The sequence below is a fragment of the Maniola jurtina genome, chromosome 8 (assembly GCF_905333055.1).
Source record: "Maniola jurtina chromosome 8, ilManJurt1.1, whole genome shotgun sequence".
Classification (NCBI taxonomy): Eukaryota; Metazoa; Arthropoda; class Insecta; order Lepidoptera; family Nymphalidae; genus Maniola; species Maniola jurtina.
This window is the reverse complement of record NC_060036.1, coordinates 10,846,055-10,866,241: the sequence shown is the minus strand read 5'-3', so window position 1 is coordinate 10,866,241 and position 20,187 is coordinate 10,846,055. Positions and strand designations below refer to the sequence as shown.

At 36.9% G+C, this 20,187-nt stretch overlaps 1 protein-coding gene across 1 annotated transcript; it reads left to right on the top strand.

Moving 5' to 3' along the window:
* The first annotated feature begins 8,079 nt into the window (after positions 1-8,079).
* Positions 8,080-18,657, top strand: LOC123867452 (odorant receptor 65a-like). The gene is made up of 9 exons (XM_045909496.1): positions 8,080-8,212; positions 8,958-9,145; positions 12,374-12,537; positions 16,230-16,483; positions 16,875-16,971; positions 17,054-17,150; positions 17,446-17,553; positions 18,172-18,336; positions 18,601-18,657. The coding sequence occupies exons 1-9, from the start codon at positions 8,095-8,097 to the stop codon at positions 18,655-18,657; spliced, it is 1,248 nt and encodes a 415-aa protein (XP_045765452.1). The 5' UTR covers positions 8,080-8,094.
* Positions 18,658-20,187: the final 1,530 nt, after the last annotated feature.

The window sequence follows — 20,187 nt, the reverse complement described above, 5'->3', positions numbered from 1 at the left end:
TGAAAATGATGTTTTGGAAAACTCAAATACTTTAGATCGTCGGGGGTGTTATAAATTTTTAATTTACACTTGTTATTAATTTTCTTATTCTTGATCTCAAAAACGTACTCGTATGTGATGCAATATTGTAAATGTAAATGTTAAAATTATGTTAAATTATAAATGTAAAAAGTGGTAAGTAATAAAGAAAAATATATAAATATATCATTATACTATTATTAATAAAAATAATAAATAGCGGTTACCTTCATAATATCTGTACATTTTATAGAACGCCTCGCGGAAAATTTCATTTGATTAAATGAATGTATGACAGGATGTTAGGCGATCACTCGCTTGTCGCACTCGCTCACTCTTCAAAGTCCAGCGACAAAACTATCCCAACTACACACTCGCTTCTCCTTGCTCGCCAACTCGTTTCACGCTAATCGTCAGCGGTCAAACTATTGCCTATAAAATTGTTGGGAAGGTTAGTGCACCATAACTGTTACGAAATATTTTGGATGTCACGCAAATTGGATGGTTGCAAGTGCTCGCCAAGTTACACAAACGTTAGGATGTGTAGGTACTTAGTGCCTATCCAGAAAGTTCTAGCCCAAATCTCGCACCTCAGTCTAGTGTGGCAGTGAGCTCTTGGAATGGTACAAGATTAATTAACTATTATATTGAAATATCATCTACGTTACCTCTTTATTTACTTACTAAGGAATCTTTTATTTACTAAAGAAGCTTTCTGGTCCAAATTTCCTATTTAAAGGTACAAACTACGGTTTAAATTCTGAACAGTTTATCCAAAGTTATGTTGGGTAAAGGAACTAAAGCAAAGTTTAAGGACGCCTCGCCTCTGTGTAAAGTGAAACGATTTCACAAGGCAACTATAATTTGGTACCAATATTTTAATTAACGTAGAATATTAAGCCGTTCATAGATTAAATATCATAAACCGGCAGAGCCGACAGGCTGAATGCAGCGCATTTTTCAGGTCTGTTAACTAGAGTAATTTTCACACGATTTCATAGGTGATTTTTTACGGCCAAAGTGATGCAATGTTCGTAAATACATTTTTCATTATTTTATCATATTAATTTAACTACTTAGTTACTTTGTTTTTTTTCTTTCTGTCACAGCCACGACGTCAGTATTCTCGTCCACACACTTTTTAGCTTTAGCTCAGGTCGATTACCATGCGCGCGCGATATTTTGTGAGATTTTGTTTCGTGATTTTTCACAATTACTTACATAACATGAAAGGCATTTCACGTGATTTTTCACATGCTACCTGTGAAATGGTCCATCTCTACTGTAAACGAAGGTCGTCCAAAGGCCAACCAAATTGTCTGCTGTAGCTGATTCCATCTCCCTTGCATGAGTGCACCACACAGCAGAAAGAAGTGGCAAAGCTCGTGAGGCAAATCAAATCTGTCTCTAAAAACGTTACATCATGATGACGACGACTGATTTACCAATAGTTTTACGAAGAAGAAGCTTATTAAAATACGTATGACTTAAGCCGTAAGAGTCAACCCTACGGAAGCAAGAGTCAGCCATAAACTTTATGCGCAGTGAAAATGTACATACCCAGACTTGAAACTTTCAGCCAGGTGGCGTTAAGTAGCGAGACGGGATAATACATGCTGAGAACGGACTACTTACGTTCATAGTTTCATAAGCATTGCCGACTGCTTCTAGAAAATTATTTAGTACCGAGTTAAATTATTGCAGATGAAAATTATATTATAGACAGAACTCTAGAAGTTTGATTTATACGTCCATGCTGGTAAACTAGGTACCTAATGATGAGATGAAAGGGCGCTACACAACACTGCTGCTGGCGAAAAGAATCGCCAAAATACACGTTTTGTTTGTAGTTCGTCTACGAAGACACGCTATCTTACTGAGGCCACAGTTTTATAGATCGTAAAACTGTGCTGAGGCTACACGATAGTTTCCAGTGCTTTGCGACGTCGCAATTATCGTATGAATTTGAGTATTGGATGCCACAGAAAGCATATCTGGCGTTGGATTTAGCTTTTCCCGCCTTGTCTCTCGAGTTCCATGTGCGCGTGCGGTGCGGTGCCGCACGACACCGCGCTTCGTGTAGCGTTGTACAATGATTTATAATATAGGATGATGCAGCGGCACCGCTCAAGCGCCGCACTGCCGACGCAACGCATGGCGTTGCTTCATTCTTCGGGTCCTTGTCCCTTTTATATACTTGCGGTGCAATACCGCACCGCAAAAGTGATGCGATTCTCATGTGAATTCCAGAACCTAATGTTTTGTGGGTTGGCGTAGAATTTTACGATACCTTGTCCGCAGGTAATGTGAATAGGCCTTTAGTCCTGCAGTAAATAGATGCATTTAAGACCTAAATATAGTACGCGACAGGTCGAGATGGCAATCGGGGTGGGGACGCCCCGCACATCCGCACAGCCCCCGCGTGCGCTGCGTCCCCCCACCTCATACCCCGATTGTCATCTGGACCTGTCGGGGTCTATAATAGGTAGGCACATGGATCGTAGGTATATTACCTACTAAAACCCAAATAAGTTTTTATTGGGGTTTGTTAGCTGTGCATAATATTGTCCTTTAGCAAAGAGGTTACAATTAGTACAAGCGCTCACAGTCACAGAAATCATAAATCAAATAATAAGCCTAAAATCCTGTCCTTTTTACGCGATCGTTAATAAGAATCACAATGTTGGGTCGTTGACGTATCAAGGTTGCAGGGATTTTATTTTACACATCGCCAGATCATGTTATATCTCCTTGGCCTATATAGAGTGTGAATTATTGTCTCCTTGCCCGGATATAATGGACATCTCAATAAAGAAGTTGATAAATTGACCAGTTTCGTGAGCGCTAACTTGTCATCGATAAAAAACCTCGCAACATTGCCTGGATTTTAGGGTTCCGTACCCGAAGCACCCTGTTAGTCCTGTTACTAAGCCTCCGCTGTCAGTCCGTCTATCCGCCTTTCTGACAATCTCATCAACCGTCATAAGTAGAGTCTTATAGATGTACAGAATTGTAAGTATTTATATTGCCGCCAAAACAACAAATAATAAACAATTCAAAATGGCCGACACGATAAAATTATTAATATTTCTTGTACGGTGGTAATCAACCCTTTGTGTGCGAGTCCAACTCGCATTTGTCTGATTATATTTTTATCCATACTATCCATAGTAATATTATAATGCGAAAGTGTGTCTGTCTGTCTGTCTGTCTGTCTGCTATCTTTTCACGGCCCAACAGTTTAACCGATTTTGACGAAATTTGGTACAGGGTTAGCTTATATTCCGGGGAACCGGAATCCGGGGATTTTACCACGGAAAATCAAAGAGTTCTCACGGGATCTTAAAAAAACCTAAATCCACGCGGACGAAATTGTGGGCATCCTCTAGTTTGAAATATTAACACGAACTCCCAGCATGCAGGTTTCCTCACGATGTTTTCCTACCGTTAAAGCAAGTGATATTTAATTGCTACGAAAATCTGCTAGATAACACAAGTAACTCCGAAAAGTTAGAGGTGCGTGCCCGGGATACAACTCCCGACCATCCGAATAGGAGGCGTACGTCCACTCTTAACCACTAAGCAGTAAGCTACCATGGAATGAAGTGAATGTATGTCATTACTAATATTATAAATGTGAAAATATGTTTATTTGTTGGTTTGTCCTTCAATCACGTCGCAACGGAGCAACGGATTGACGTGATTTTTTGCATGGGTATAGTTAAAGACCTGGAGGAGAGTGACATAGGGTACTTTTTATCCAGAATTAAATAAACCTAAATCCACGCGAACGAAGTCGCGGAAACATCAGGTAGTCTAGGTAAGTAATAAATTGAAGTTGATATATTTTCCAGTTTCGTGTGAGAGAAGTTGCAAGGTGTCCGGTCTCAAGTGATTTATCATTCGTTCACCGTAACCTTCCTCAGTGCTTTTGTACGTAGCGCTAGAACTTTTCCTTTGAATTCTAGATGTTTTATTTTAGTTCCTCTTTATAGAAATAAAATTATTTCTCATACAACAATACTTTTTCTTTCATTTTAATCCACACTAACGACTATTATAGCAGTCCAGCGACTTCGTCCGCGTGGACCCTTTTACCCGGTTGTTGGTAAAATATGGGGTATAGTCATAGGTACCCCTAGAATAACCAATGGCACTTTCAAAATCAATGTAGATACCTATAGTCCGTCATTTTCAAAAATCATTTCTTCGCGGATGACTACGTCATAATTTAGCTATCTGCATCTCTTTCAGCCCGATCCGTCCAGTAGATTGAGTTGTGCGTTGATAAATCCCTCAGTCTTTGCCAGTACTTTAAAAGTACTGTTATTAGTACTTTTTATCCAGGAAAATCAAAAAGTTCCCACGGGATTTTGAAATACCTAAATCCACGCGGATGAAGTCGCGGACATCAGCTAGTTATCTATTGATCGTAAGGTTTAAAATCATTATGTCTCGATGCGGGTAATCAAGAATTTCCATCGCGGGCAATCATTTGCGCAATAAGTAAAGTGACAATGAAACATTAAATTATTCCGTTTGCTTTACGATACCCTAACGCCGATAAAGCGTAATGCGGCCACATCAAACAGATTCGTATTTAATCTGCTGTTTGGTAATTATTGCTAGTTTCAAAGTGGTAATGAATATTTTCTATGAAATGACTGTTTCCATTGTCGTCAGCCCGTCTTAGGGTATGCCCGCAACGCGCGCGATTTTTTTCGCAGAATCCTATGATGTGCGTATGACATAGAAATTGTATGAAACCGTTCGCGAGCATGTGTGTACGTGGCTTCATGCAATTTTCTTATATTTATTATTTATATTCTAATCTAACCTAACCTAAGATTTTGGCCCGACAAATGACTTTAAGTTACGTAGGTAGGTATATTAACCCAACAGCACTGTGCCCGACCGCTGGATGGGCATGAACATTTATGTTCTAACCAATCCTAACCCAAAATTTTGACCAGACACGTCATTCAATCATCAAAAAAAAAATCATTTATTTTTTAAAAGTGATTAATAGTTTGAGTTGTTATCAAGAAGAATACCACACCTCAGCTCTACCGATCTTGCTTGATCGATCATTACGCTTTACTGATTACTGGTCTCTAGTGTCCACTTTAGAGTTAAGTTTTAAAAGATTGTGGTGAAAACTAAGGATGATTGCTCTCTACTAGCGTAGCTACTAGATACTCTCATAGTACGCTACGCTACCAAGTTCAAGTTATGCAAAAGGATTTCGTTAAACCACGAAATAAGCTTAAAATCATTATGCAAAAGGAGTGCAATATTTCCCATAGTAGCTACAATTATTTTAAGTACCTATTTAGAAATTAATTACTATTCATTTGTGCGATCATGCGATGACCAAATGCAATAGAGACCTTGAATAAATAAATAATCGAAATTGAAACTTAATTGCAGTTTCAGTGATTTCAACCGAAGTTTCCATTAGACTTGCGGTAACGAAAAAAAACCGGTGCCGTAGACTTGATTCACCTAATTACCTATTAACCCATTCTTGACCGCCGTACCAATTTGGGAACACTTACTTATTGAAGTGAAATAAAAAAAGTGTAGACATTAGTTAATATATTATTATATTTATGAGTAGTTGAAAGTGCAGTGATTGAATATAAAATAAAATAAAAAAATTATCATCAGTATTATTTTAGTAACGATCCATCAAATTTCGTTATCGAGAGACATGTGGAGGTATGTATAGTTTTATAATTATAATTTTATACACATAAAATATTTCATCAATAATAATTATATTTTGTCAAATTCAATAAATTTCTAAATATTTGCAAGCTTTTTTAGTTACTTATACTAAGTATATAAAATTTTATAGGACTTCAAATATTACTGTACCAATTTGGGTACAATGGCCACAAGTATAGTACTGGAACACTAAATATAACAATTTTTACAGATTATCAAGATGAACTGAAAAGGCATTATAGTGCCAAATACAACCTTTGAAGGTTAGAGGAAGCTATTAATTCGATTTTAGAAGATAGAGATAACAGTTTGAAGTATGATTTCGCTATAAATCTACGAAAGGTTGACACCGTTACTGATGAAGAAGTAGGGTTTGATGACAACAAGACTACATCAAGCTTGCCAAATGACGTTCTTGGAAATATAGAAATACTAGCGACCACTTGCGGCTTAGCTCCCGTGGGAATTTTGCAAAATACGACCTTATTCTTCATCAACGTTATAAAAGAAACATTTATGCAAAATTTCAGCTTTCTCGATCCAAGAGTTTGGGCTGGACGCTGATGTGTCAGTTGCTGAGTGAGTCCGAAGTTTTCTTTTTTTTTTTATTTAGATTTGTTCACAATGTTGGTAGGTACTCTTTCTGGTGCTGAAAGCAGCAGTAATGATGAGTCGTTGGCTGTCAAAAGAGTTCGAATTAGAATCTTCGCCACAAACTGAAAGCTTAGTATTGGACCAAATCAATCCATTTTGAATGTTTCAGTTTTGCGAAAGTGTACTGCAAGTTATTTGAAAACTAACACAGAATCTTACGATTGAATTCTGAACGAAAATCGTATGAAAGACTCCACATTTGTTCCAAATCTACAACAAGGGCATGAATGGAGTGGACGAAATGGACCAATCAATATTGCTGTATCGAATCGGCCTTCACGGCAAAAATAGTAGTGGATCTCATTCACTTACATGATTGACATGACAATATGAAATGCCTATAGCGATTGCCTATAAAGACTACCCCATGGATCGAATTATTATCTCGACGAAGTTTAGCCAGAATTGATCTCAAGGAATTAATCCAAAGCCAATCTGCTCGCCCATCGTCACAACTAGACGGCGCTGATCACGTTCCTGAAAAGCTTCCTCAGAATATTCCTTGTATCATTTGCCAAAATTACTCCGTTGGGGTCGTAAAAACGCAAGAAAACAGTTCATCAATGACAAATCTTGTATTACGAATTTTTACTCTTAAGTGGCCATTGTGCCAATTTGGGTACACCCCTGTAAAATCCTGAAAAATATTTATGAAGACTTTTTTCTTATTTTTTTGTATCTTTGTGTTGCTAATAATTAATAAACTAAAAAAAAATCTAAGGTTACCCTTCTAGTTTTTGTTTGGCCTCAAATGGGTTAACCTAGGAAGTACGTACTATTTTGTTGACTTAATAATTCACTTTTTGGAGCTAGGTGAATTAAGTATACTGATTAGTAATAGACTTGAATACCCTTTAGTATTTGAGTATATTTAACTGAGAGTTCTAAAAAAAACCCAGAAGATCATTTTGTGTGATTTCCGTCTGCGTTATATGGCTATCATTATTTCGTCGCGTTATTTACTTTAAAAAGCTTGTATGTATTTCATTAGAAACAGGTCAGTAGAAGTTATTACCTTATTTAAATTCTGACACATAATTTGAAAGAAGGTTAGTTAAGTTAGATAGATAGATAAGGTAGTTAAGCTATAAATAAACTTAATAAAATTAAAGGTTGGAAAACGTATCCAGTTATTTGATTCCTCCGTCAAAATAAATATAGTGGAAACAAAGCGATATTTTACAATGAATAGCAAAGTGCAAACTTAACAGATAAATAAAGGCGCCGCCCGTACCTATTTACCAAGCTTGCTTTCGAAGTTTAAACATTAGTTTAAAGAATGGAGTTCCTCTACCGTCTGTGGAGGAAGGCGACCCAGTGTAAGGCTTTAGAGGAGTCGAGCGGACAGTTTGAAACTTTGTTTTTTGAATCTGTCTACCGAGTAACGTATTTTGCAGGTAAAAGCTATTTCTGGAATCAGTCTGAAGATAGTATTTAGAAATTTCATTATAGGTAAAAAACCGGCCAAGTGCGAGTCAGACTCGCGCACCGAGGGTTTCGTTCTCGGGTAATATTTCCGACATTTTTAACGATAAATCAAAGGCATAAAAAAAAAACTGTTTTAGAATAAACAGGTAAAGTTCTTTCATATGATACCCCACTTGGTATAGTTTTCTTACTTTGAAAATTGAAACAATTTTTATTTTTATTGAAACAAAGCTTGCTTTCGAAGTTTAAACATTAGTTTAAAGAATGGAGTTCCTCTACCGTCTGTGGAGGAAGGCGACCCAATGTAAGGCTTTAGAGGAGTCGAGCGGACAGTTCGAAACTTTGTTTTTTGAATCTGTCTACCGAGTAACGTATTTTGCAGGTACGAGTAATCCTACGAACGTCAGGAATAATCTTTTAACGCTATTAGTTAGTTCAAAAAAGCTTTTTTTGGAACCAGTCTGAAGATGGTATTTAGAAATCTCATTATAGGTAAAAAAAACTGTCTAAAGTAATTTTTGGAACTCACTTTTATGCGAAAAAAGAAATGTAAGCACTTATCTATATTTTTTGAAGCTCAAACAGTGTTAAAGATTTTAAAAAAATGTCTCTAGCATTAACGATAAATGAAAACATCGTGAGGGAATCTGCATGCTAAGAGTCCTCCATAATGTTCTCCAAAATGTGTTAAATCTGGCGATCGCACTTGACCAGCGTGACTAGAATATGGCCTAAATACTTCTCATCTAGGAGACCTGTCTTCAGAATGAATCAGCAAGGGATTGAGATGATAAACAAGTAATTTAAAAAAATCGAAAAATCCCGACTGCTGTTTGCACTGCATACCTATTTTAGCCCGCATAAAATCCACAATTTAGATTTTTCAAGAATTTCATGTAAATATAGTCTCGCGCCATCAAGACGGATCTAATGACGTATTCTTTATTCGAATTCGGTTGAGCCGTTCATTAGTTACGAGCGTACAAGGGAACAGGCATACCTACATACATATACACGTAACCCTCCTTTTGGGCTTCGCCGCAGTCGGGTAGAAAGCCGGGGTGGGTCAACTACTACTAGGTACGTATACCTAGCGATATAATCGAGCTTGTATCAATCTTAAACAGGATGGTCACTTCTCGACGACAATGTACTGTACCGTATCTACAGCGGGATTGTTAAATCACTTGTTGGATTTTTGATTTGTTGCGAAGCTTGGCAATTGTTCAGTGGATCGAGCAGCTTCGATGACGTCATTGATAACGTGAATGCTACTCTGATGCACTTTATCGCTCTATACAGATACAAAAATATGGTGAGTATTGCTTGATATGTATTCGATAAAGCTAGACGTTAATTTGAATGAAAAGAAATGAATCTGTTTGAAATGAAATGAATTTGAATGAAATGAATTTATTTGAAATGAAATGCCACCACCACTTCGCAAAATAGATTCTAATGAGAAGAGCCGTCAAGAAACTCAGTAGTTGCTCTTTAAAAAAATGCTACAATATGTAAATATCAATACATAAGCATTGTAACTATGTATTACGCTAGCATTGTGGAACGCCGAATGCAAAGCCGGCAGTATCCATGCAACGTTCTCCTTTAGGAATTCGTCAACTGTATAATAGTATAATATAATAACCGCGGCTTTACTTTGAGAAGTTTATTATTGTACAAGAGAACTTCTACCATTTGTACCTACAAATGATGGAAACGAGTTACGACCCTCAGCATTGAGGAATAAGTACGATGCAGAGAGAGATTTTGCGGAAGAACACACGCTAGGGACTTCAAGACCATTTTGCTTTTTTTCAATTTAATCTCTTTCAAAGCTGGCCTATATTATGCCGAAATGCACAAAAGTTTTTTTTAGTCCTGATTTTTATGGGACTTTTGTCCGACACGGACACGTTAGCCTGATCGTAGCCTAAATAGAAGAGATATTGCCTATGCAGGAATATTTCGGGGGGCGATTCTAAAATCGATGATTTCAATAACCTTCTGTTGACGGTAGATATACTGAGATGTCTTTTTACTATAATTAGTAAAATATTACAATAAAACTTAAAGCTAGCCTTATCTAATTACTATAAGTACAAATCTTGTAAAATCACCTATGTCGTATTTATTAATGTTATATTACTGCACAAGCGTCTCTCTCTGCACGCTGTATCTTTAATAAATACCGTCGTTTGCGCGTTTCTCCGAGAAAGTTTCTGCGATTTGATTATATTTTAAGCAAACTAAGAAAAAACAGACTATATCTAACAGTTTTATCTGTTATTTAATTATAACTTGTAGTTTTGTCCATCCTGAAAATACGCAACAATTTAGCTGTAGAAACCATATTGTAATAACCGTTCAGTCAAAATTTCCTCGGACCATATCTTTTCTGATTTGGATACGCCCAATACACACGCTCGTAGTTCAAATTTACATAATATGAATATGTATTGTACGGTCTATACAATCGAAAATTTTAATATTGTCTCAATAACGTTCGACTGTATCAATACATAATTTACTTCTGAAAACCTATGGAGTATTTTTTTCAATTTAATTTACATCAAATTTATTGTGCAAGATCCATGCTAGATCTCTTTTGGTTGGTATAATATAGCCCAAGAGGATCTAATACGATTTTTTTTTAATTTGTTCCAAAGCCGTGCAAAGATAAAGTGGACAGTCAAGCACTATCTCTTTATAAGCTAAGCTGTACCTGTCCATATAAAAACAACAAAGACAGAACGCAGGACTTATGTATATTAAACTTATGTATGTACATACATAGAACATATATAAAATATAATAATTTACATAATATAATAAACTTATGAAAACATATTACATAAATATACTGTAGCTACTTACTGTAATTGTGCTAAGTAACTTTGGGCTTGAACTTTTTTTTTATTTGTTAAAAGAACCACCCACAGAATTACACAATCAAATTACAAAAGTTATTCCTTAAATTTCACAGCTCTCGTGTAACTTAATTTACGGGTAGTCACAGCGTGTGCCGATAACAACAGTCGTACGTAACAATAAACCTAATGAATATAAAAAATACCTAAGCTCATAAAACTTAAAGCTTATAAAATGAAAAACTAAGTTAAATTATCCTAGAAAAAAATAGTATATTTACAACCAGGGCCTAACACTATTATAATTATCCTTCTTTGTACTAAAGCTTTAAGCTTTTTAGCTTAAAGGTGCCCACGCATTCAAACTGAACTGCAGCGGAACTGCGCGTCGCGGTAGCGCCCCGCACGATATTCTCTCCAGCCGCGACGCGCGTACGTCACTGCCGCGCGGCGCGGCTGGAGAGAATATCGTGTGTGGCGCTGACGCGACGCGCAGTTCAGTTGCAGTTCAGTTCGAGTGCGTGGACACCTTAATAGCTTAGATCGACAATGTGGGTAATTCTGTTGGACACAATCTATACTTAATAAATAAAATTGGAGTGTCTGTCTGTAATTTCGAAATAACTACCTCATATTAAGCTCATAGGGTTATTTGAACGATACCTTAACTGAATCACACGTTTTTAAAATTTTTGTCTGTCTGTCTGTCTGTCTGTCTGTCTGTTTGAAAAGGCTAATCTTTGGAACGGCTGAACCGATTTTGACGGGATTTTCACAGACAAGAAGAGGATTGACCAGGGTGTAACATAGGCTACTTTTTAACCGACTTTCAAAAAGGGAGTTGTGTTTTTCTACCTATGTACACCGAAATCTCTGAGATTTCTGAACCGATTTGCGTAATTTTTTTTTTAATCGATAGAGGAACTTTGCGACATTGTTTCATAAAAAATTTGGATTCCAACTCCTCAATCCTGATGCTGCAGAGGATCTGACCAATCCACGCGGGCGAAGCTGCGGGCATCAGCTAGTCTCTAAATATAATGACAGGTTAAATCAAGTGCTTTTCCGTGGGGAGCACTATGAAAAAGGTAGCGATAGATTCAGACCTGTCATTTTAGTTTAGTTTAGAAATAGAAATTATGTACTACAGAATTAGCTACACTACACGGTTATTGTCGCCTAAGCATCTTTGATTTCTCATAGCAGCCACAGCAGCGTCTGAAGAAGAAGCTTGAGCCTTTTCATCGTCATTTAGCGACTGATGAGAAGCGATCACACAGGCTTTAGTAGCCAATAATCGTCCATACTGTACCGGTCTATTGCTATAGCATAGCTATAGCTTAAAATTACGGCTCTTATTCAAAGGTTCGGGGTTTCATCCCAGGCACACATCTTAACTTTACAAAATAATGTGCATTAGATATTACTTGCTTTAACGGTGAAGGAATACATCGCGAAGAAACGTATGCCTAAGAGTTCTCCATGATATTCCAAAAGATGTGCGCAGTCTACCAATCCACACTTGGCCAATTCAGTGTCCTTCCTATACCATTCTCAATTTGAGAGGAAACTCGTGCTAGTACTGCCAGCTATCGTGCCAGCGATGGGATGCGATGGCGATGATGATGAATCTTCCATGTCCTTTAATAAAATCTTACACTTTAATCTTGCAGCGTGAAAATAGAGTAATTTACAAGAGATTGGCATCAGCAATGGAATCGCCTTTTTTCTATACGTCTACCACTAAACGCAAGAAATTGGTAAAGTTCTGGGCATCAAGAAATGAAAGGTTCCTTAAATTGCTACTCGCTTTAGGTTCTTGTACTTTGGGTGCTTGGTAAGTGAGCTAGAACTTTTATGAAATATACCTCTTCACCAAATTCGAACGGTTATCGTCAATACTTTTAGTCAATCGCATTGGTAAAGCAGATGGATTAACTGGATGAGATTTTATAAGTCTGTATTGCAAGCCTTTTACCAATCCTCTGTGCTAACCAGTCTATCCTATCTATTATCTAATACTGTGAATCAAAGACCTATTTTATATTTCTGTGTGCTTAAAAAGCTTCTGGCCCAGTTCTAAACTTGCGTGTTTTAAATTCCTACCGAACTTTACGCGTAATTAGTTGCAAGGAATTTTTTCAAGTTGGTGTGCTTATTTGAAATTCCAAGTTGTTGAGAGCTTCCAAGTTTTAATATAAGTTTGGATCACAAAATGGTGGATGACCGCAGGTTTTAGAGTGTCGCATAGATATTACTTTATGTCTATATCTTCTTCTAAACAATTATCATGAACTAACTGAAACGTGCCGGCTTCGCTTGAGTGAAATTTTTGAAAATCAATATAGAGATAGGATTTGCGAAACTCCCGAAACACATATTTTTTCATTTTTAACGCAAAGTTCAATCACCAATGTTCATGGATACAACTTGAAACACGACGGACTTTCATAGAAAATTTCATCTCCTATTTAATGTTCTTGGGAGTGGAATTTCCAAAAATTATTCGATTTTTAACCCGCTGAAGGGGTTTTTCTAAAAACCCTTCCTAGTGAGTGAAAGTCATAAAATAAACCTACTGTCAAAATTTTAAGTTTACTAGCCCAAAGTATTTGGGCTGTGCGTTGATAGATCAGCCAGTCACTCAGGACAAGTCTATTTTTAATATGTATGGATGAGAGAACGCCTGTCTCTATTTTTAACCCCCGACCCAAAAAGAGGGGTGTTATAAGTTTGACGTGTGTATCTGTGTATCTGTGTATCTGTGTATCTGTGTATCTGTGTATCTGTCTGTGGCCTCGTAGCGCCTAAACGAATGGACCGATCTTAATTTAGTTTTTTTTGTTTGAAAGGTGGCTTGATCGAGAGTGTTCTTAGCTATAATCCAAAAAAATTGGTTCAGCCGTTTGGAAGTTATCAGCTCTTTTCTGGTTTTCTTATTACTTTTATCCCAGGACCACCAGAGGTTACGTATTTTCTGACACAGGAAATATGTACGATTGAGTAGTGTTAGTAAGTACTAAGAAAGCATGCCTAGCCTACATGCTAGCTTGCTTAGACGGCCAATTTTCAGGTATCTGATAATCAAGGTACATAAAACCATTACTTACCTCACGTAAATTCTCCAAACTGATTTTTACGTATATTTTAGGCAATATCCTTAAAAATATGTCGCCAATACTCCCAGACACTTCCCGCGTCGGCCGTATTGCTTTGCAGACGCTTTAAAGCTCCCAAAATAAGTAATTACTTAACTGCACGTAAATTCTGATGCTCCATTTTTATATATGTCCACCAGACAACTATTTTAAAACCTTTTACAAGAAGACAGACCGATCCAGAGGGCCAATCATCCCCTAAATTCAATTTTAATGCCTCTGTGGGTTTGAGCGCGAGGGCATCATTATCTTCGCGCATGAGACTGAGTAAGACATGTATTAGGATATATTGACTTCTCTCTCACTCTCTTATAGTTTACTTATGTCAATTAATTATTAATATTTAAAAAAAACAGCTAAAAATTAAAAAAATTGGAGAATTCACGTGAGGTAAGTAATGTTTTTATGTACCTTGATTACCTGATACCTGAAAATTGGCCGTCTAAGCAAGCTAGCAGGTCTGTAGGCATGCGTTCTTAGTACATACTAACACTACTCAATCGTCCACATTTCGTTCGTCAGAAAATACGTGACGGCTGGTGGCCCTGGGATCTTTCACTATTGTAACAGAGGTTCATAATATTATGTCAATTGGCAAATGTCAAGCTGTCAAGATGGACGTTGCTTAGATACATAATTATTTATTTGAAAATAATGTTTTGGAAAACTCCGATACTTTGGATCGTAGGCGCGGAGTTTCTAATTTATAAAATATTATAATCACAGTTAAACGAGAAAACATCAATACAATTATATGTAATATCCAACAGTCAACCAAAGGCCACGAACAATCAACCCAAACCCAAACCATAGTCAAACTATTTTTAGGGTTCAGTAGGTATCTGTAGAAAAAAAAAAGATGTAGCCTCGACTGTTTTAGTCGCGTAGGTGTGCATGGCACCATTAAATATCGTAGGAGGCGATGACTCTCCGCGCGGCTGAGGTTCCCGCATCGTAGTCGCTTTGTCGCGCAGGTTTGGATGATGCATTAGGCGCACCTTCTTTATATTTTATCTGCTTGAACTCAGCTTATTTATTTTGACAAAATACGTTAAAAATTCATCATCATCAGGATCAACCCATCGCCGGCTTACTACTGAGCACAAGTCTCCTCTCAGAATGAGAAGCTACCACACTGGCCAAGCACGTATTGGCACACCTCACGCACCTTTGAGGGAGCATTATGGCCAACTCTTAAGCATGCAGGTTTCCTGACGATGTTTTCCTTCACCACTTCGTTGTCTGTCTGTGTGTCATCTTTCAAGAGAATCAAAACTTATAAATTGGGTACTTCCCGTTTACGTAGAATCATGAAAGGCAGGTAGCAATATCTTATAGGCCAAGCACTCTACTCCTGTGGCCCAAGTAAACAGAAAAATCTGACAACTGAATTGTCATTACATAAAAAAAAACTTGTACGGAACTCTTCATGTGTGAGGCAGACTCGCACTTGACCGGTTTTTGAAAGTTATGTCAAATAAAAATTTTACATGCAATAACAAACAAAATGAAATACAAGCCACTTTATTCCTTATTTCATCGGGTGAAAGTGGATTTCAATTTAATCGTAGGTATATCTTGAAAAGCGAACTATTATACGACTACGTAAAATGTGTACATTTTTAAAGCAACGACATGTTAGAAAAAGATATTTCGTGTTGGTCATGTTAAACTATGTGAGTCATTCAGATAATTCTTGATTTAGTGATGTTCGGTCAAAAATATTTCATGGAACGTATAATTAACATAACATTGATGTTACTTTTGAAGAGATATTAGCTGCCTTATTGGATTTATATTATTATAGAAATTGGGTTTTAGAATGGCACAAATAAACGGTAATTTATGAATAAAAGTTTAAAAAGCGTGAAATAAAAATTAAATTAAAAATTTAAAAAACCCCCGACACATAAACCTCTAAAAAGTAAAAAAATAATAGGTAAGTATGTATGGGCCCTTTAAGAATAGTATAAATAGTAAAGTTTTTATCCAAGCGTTCGTTGTGTCGGGGGACCGCTAAAGACTATTCTTTCTACAACAGATGACTTTCATAGTTTATGATAGGTAGCGGTCCCCTGGCGCAACGAGCGCTTGGATAAAAACTTTACTATTTATACTATTCTTAAAGGACCCATACATACTTACCTATTATTTTTTTACTTTTTAGAGGTTTATGTGTCGGGGGTTTTTTAAATTTTTAATTTAATTTTTATCATTTTACAGCTTGACCGCAGGACCAAAATCTTAACGAAGTTACTCATATTGGATATAAGAGCTGTGGAAGCAGTAGCTCAACTTTTAATAGAAGAAAATAGAAGACAGACCTTTTAATCTTTTCGCCTATATAATTAGCTTAAATTTTATTTTACAGGCATATCTATCCACTAGTTGACGACATAGATTACAATCTGATGGTGTCAGCTCGATTTCCGTTCGAGTACCAGACCCCTACGCGGTTTCCCATATTCTATGTGATAGTGATGATAGTTTTCAACTACGCATCTCTGTTTGTGATGGTGAACGATCTGATCATGCAGGCGCATCTAATGCATCTGCTGTGTCAGTACACTGTGCTTTCGGATTGCTTCAAGGGAATTATTTACGACTGTATGGATGACCAAAATCGTAAGTTTGTCCATCATTTTAGTCTGTGAAATGCCACTGCTATACATAAGCCTTTCCCAATCACTGCGAGTACACCTAGTCCTCAGTTTTTAGGCGAACATTGGTACTGATTCTTTTGGTAACTAAATTTTAGAGTATGCGTATCCTCTTCTTACTAATGTAATACGAAAAGGACAGACACAGTTTGACAGTTATGAATTTAATTTAGAGCTGTCAAATCTCGTGACTTAGCTACCAGTTGCGAGCCTATTTTTTAAATTTGTAGCGTACACTAAACTTTAGGGTCTTAAAATGTAAAATTCATGTTCCGTCCTTTTTTAGCAATATTAAAAAGCGAAGGATGCAGATACTCTATTTAACGAAATTAAAAACTATTTAATTCTATTTTCAGTTATGAACCGAAAGAAATTAGTCATTACGGACTCTTTCAAAGAGATTTATTTAAAGCGACTCAGCAATTTGGTGGCTCAACACCAATTCATTTTAAAGTGCGGTACTTCCTTTCTCTAGAATTGGAATTGTTCATTAAGAGTTTAAGTTGAGACTTAAATTTTCTATACCTACTTCCAGGAACACGACGGATTTAAAGCATTCCCTGGGTGGTGCTATGCTTGGTCAGATGGCAGCGAGTGCTATGCTTATATGTTTTGTTGGTTATCAAGCTACTGTGAGTTATTTTTTAGGGTTCCGTACCTCGTAATGAAAAAAGAACTCTTTTAGGATCAATTCGTTGTCCATCTGTCTGTCACGAACCCTTTTTGTCAGGAACGCGTGAATGTATCAAGTTGAAATTAATATCAAATAATAAGATCTATGGTCCCTTGCAGCTATACGAAAACCAAGCTTCCGTACCAAAATGGTAAAAATGGAACCCGTATGGTGCAACTTTGTCAGTCCATCTGAAAGTGATTCTTAACATTTTACTTCTTCTGTAGTTCTGTACGTTTTTATTTTCATTGCAGACTGCTGGTTCCAACAAAGTGAAATTTTTCATGAGCCTTTTGTATCTTATGTACAATCTGTTCGAACTGTTTATATTTTGCAAATGGTGCGATGAAATCAAATTACAGGTTGGTTTAAATAAAATCTTACGTCGGTATGCAAAGTCTGAAATTCAAAATCCTTGTAATTGAGCCAAAAATGTGCCCACAACTTAATAATGGTGAACTAGCTGAACTACTGCCAAACGACTCAATCGGGCAGTTGAAAACCGGCAAAACCTTGCCGCCTAGGGATTTAGCGGTCCGGTACGATGCCGTGTAAAAACCGATAAGGAGGTCATACCCCTTCCAACTCAGCTCACTTCCATCTTAGATTGCTTCATCACTTGCCACCAGGTGAGATCACAGTTAAGAGCAAACTTGTAATGAAAAAAAAAAATTAATGTAGAGAATTGAAAAATCAGTTACCATTTTCGTTAATATATTTATCTATGATCAAATCAATCTAATAAAACGCTTTTGATAACATATCTACCTATAGTCCGCGACAGGTTAAGATGGCAATTGGGGTATGAGGCGGGGGGACCTCCGCACTCCCGCACATCACCCGCGCTCGCCCGCATCGGGTTAACGCGGAGGGCTGTGCGGGTGTGCGGGGCGTTCCCTCCCCAACTGCTATTTCAACCTGTCGCGTACAGCTATAGAGGTTTCTGTTTCTTACAACTACATACTGACTTGTATTTTCAGAGTGAAAACATAGGTAAATCGGTGTATTGTTCAGGCTGGGAGCAAGGGCTCGCCACCATTCCAGGAGTGCGTTTGAATCTGCTCATCATAGCCAGTCGGGCTCGCAAGCCACTTGTTCTCACAGCCGGCGGCTTGTTTGATCTGTCTCTAGCTTCGTATACCACTGTAAGGGCAAGTCCTAACCGAGCTGTAACCTACACAAGCATACTTAAGCTTGTTCTTGGCACAAACAAAGTGATCTACTTATGCCAGTTATACAAAATAAGCTAAAATCTACCTTCATGTAAAAAAAATTATTGTACCTATTCTTCTCCCGTTAACTCCTACTGTCAGGGTAGAGATCTCTTGTAAAGATGAATGCTTCTATATCTACTTCTTATCTTTTTGTTTTTACTGCTAGGTACGAAAAATAAATATTTTTTGTTTCAGTTAGTAAAGACTTCTTACTCTGCTATCACTGTCTTACGAAGACTACAACACGAATAAATAGCTACCTAATAAAGGAAAGTCATATTTAGAAATACATAGACTGCTTAAATCATAACCCATCCTTTTGGTTTTGCCTAGTCGGATAAAAACTAACAAAATATCAAAATGCCTGAAAGACGCACTATAAGCAATCGCAACACGTCGCGATGGTTACTGCACAACAGGATGTCACGTGGATTGCACGCTGTACGATTGTAATACAAGAAGCAAGAAACTGCATGACGCCAATAGCACGAGACTAAAGGGTCTGTGAGAGACTTGACATAGCAAGCGCCCTGGGCGCGGAAGCGAGACGCTTACAAGATATATGGCGCTCTATGGAATAAAATACAAGAAGCGTCGCGCTGTCGATTTTAATATCGCGATGCTGCAATTTACAGAACATATTAATTACATGCGCATAATTTTAGTGCATATTTTTATTTGTTTTACTTCTATTCTTGATTTTTCAACATTCTGTTTTTAAGCAACATCAATAAGTATAACTAGAATATCATAAGAGTTTCCGTGATAAATGATAGGGCATTATAATATTGTAACATTATAATATATTAAAATATAATATATTGTTGAAACATTATAATATTGTACGAGACACAGCTGTGATAGTTACATCGCAACGGTGTTTTCAAGGAGGTTCTGTGTTTGCTGACAACACAAACCCAAGGATCACTGAAAGAGCATCATCGCACCACAAAAAAAGTGACATGAAAACCGCAAAAGTCATAAACGGTCACAAACGCAAGAATGGTAATCAATTCCAAAAACTATTACTATTACAGAACTACATTAATTATATAATACATATTATATTCGGAAGTCGGTTTTTTTTATTTTACTATTTTTAGTAGCCTCATGAATTAAAATATGCTATACCTATAATTATAAATCTACTGTTTAATAAGCTATTACACTGATCTCGAGACTCTCATCCATTGAGGAGTTCTGTTCTCCATCTTCATCAGATCTTCACCGAATTTAAATAGGACCTAAATCCTAGGAATCTAAAATATGACCTTCTAAACAAAAAAGAAGTATCGAAATCAATTCATAATTGGCGGAGTGATCGCGTAACAAACATACAATAAAAATATACCAACAAACAAACATAATTGAGCACCTCCTCTTTTTTGAAGTCGGTTAAAAATGGAACGCACCGTGGACACCTTTTCCTTCCACCCCGCTACAATCACATACCCTCTTTGTTAAAAGTCTTTAATCCCCAGTCCCATTTGAAAATACTTTTCCCAAACTACAATTTAGTGGAGCAGAATGCAGATACTGAAAAAACATAATATCGCTAAATAGGTATAATTTTATGTCAGGCCATAATACAACGATTTTTTGTTTCGTTTAACCAAAATAGGCAGAGCTAGTTTCCTAATGAGCTACAAATGTTTATGCATGAGTGTCATAGTATGATAGCATTACTAATCATGACTAAAATGGACTGCAAATCGTGACTGCTTTTTTGTCGAATACAATGTAATCACACTTCACACTTAATATTATAAAGGCGAAAGTTTG

What these genes read in the sequence shown, in the direction of transcription:
- LOC123867452 (XM_045909496.1), top strand. Translation starts at nt 8,095, where the DNA reads ATGGAGTTCCTCTACCGTCTGTGGAGGAAGGCGACCCAATGTAAGGCT. An exon ending in TCTTGTACTTTGGGTGCTTG is followed by an intron (nt 12,538 to 16,229) that starts GTAAGTGAGCTA and finishes TTTATTTTACAG; the next exon opens with GCATATCTATCCACTAGTTG. An exon ending in TTGTTGGTTATCAAGCTACT is followed by an intron (nt 17,151 to 17,445) that starts GTGAGTTATTTT and finishes TTTTCATTGCAG; the next exon opens with ACTGCTGGTTCCAACAAAGT.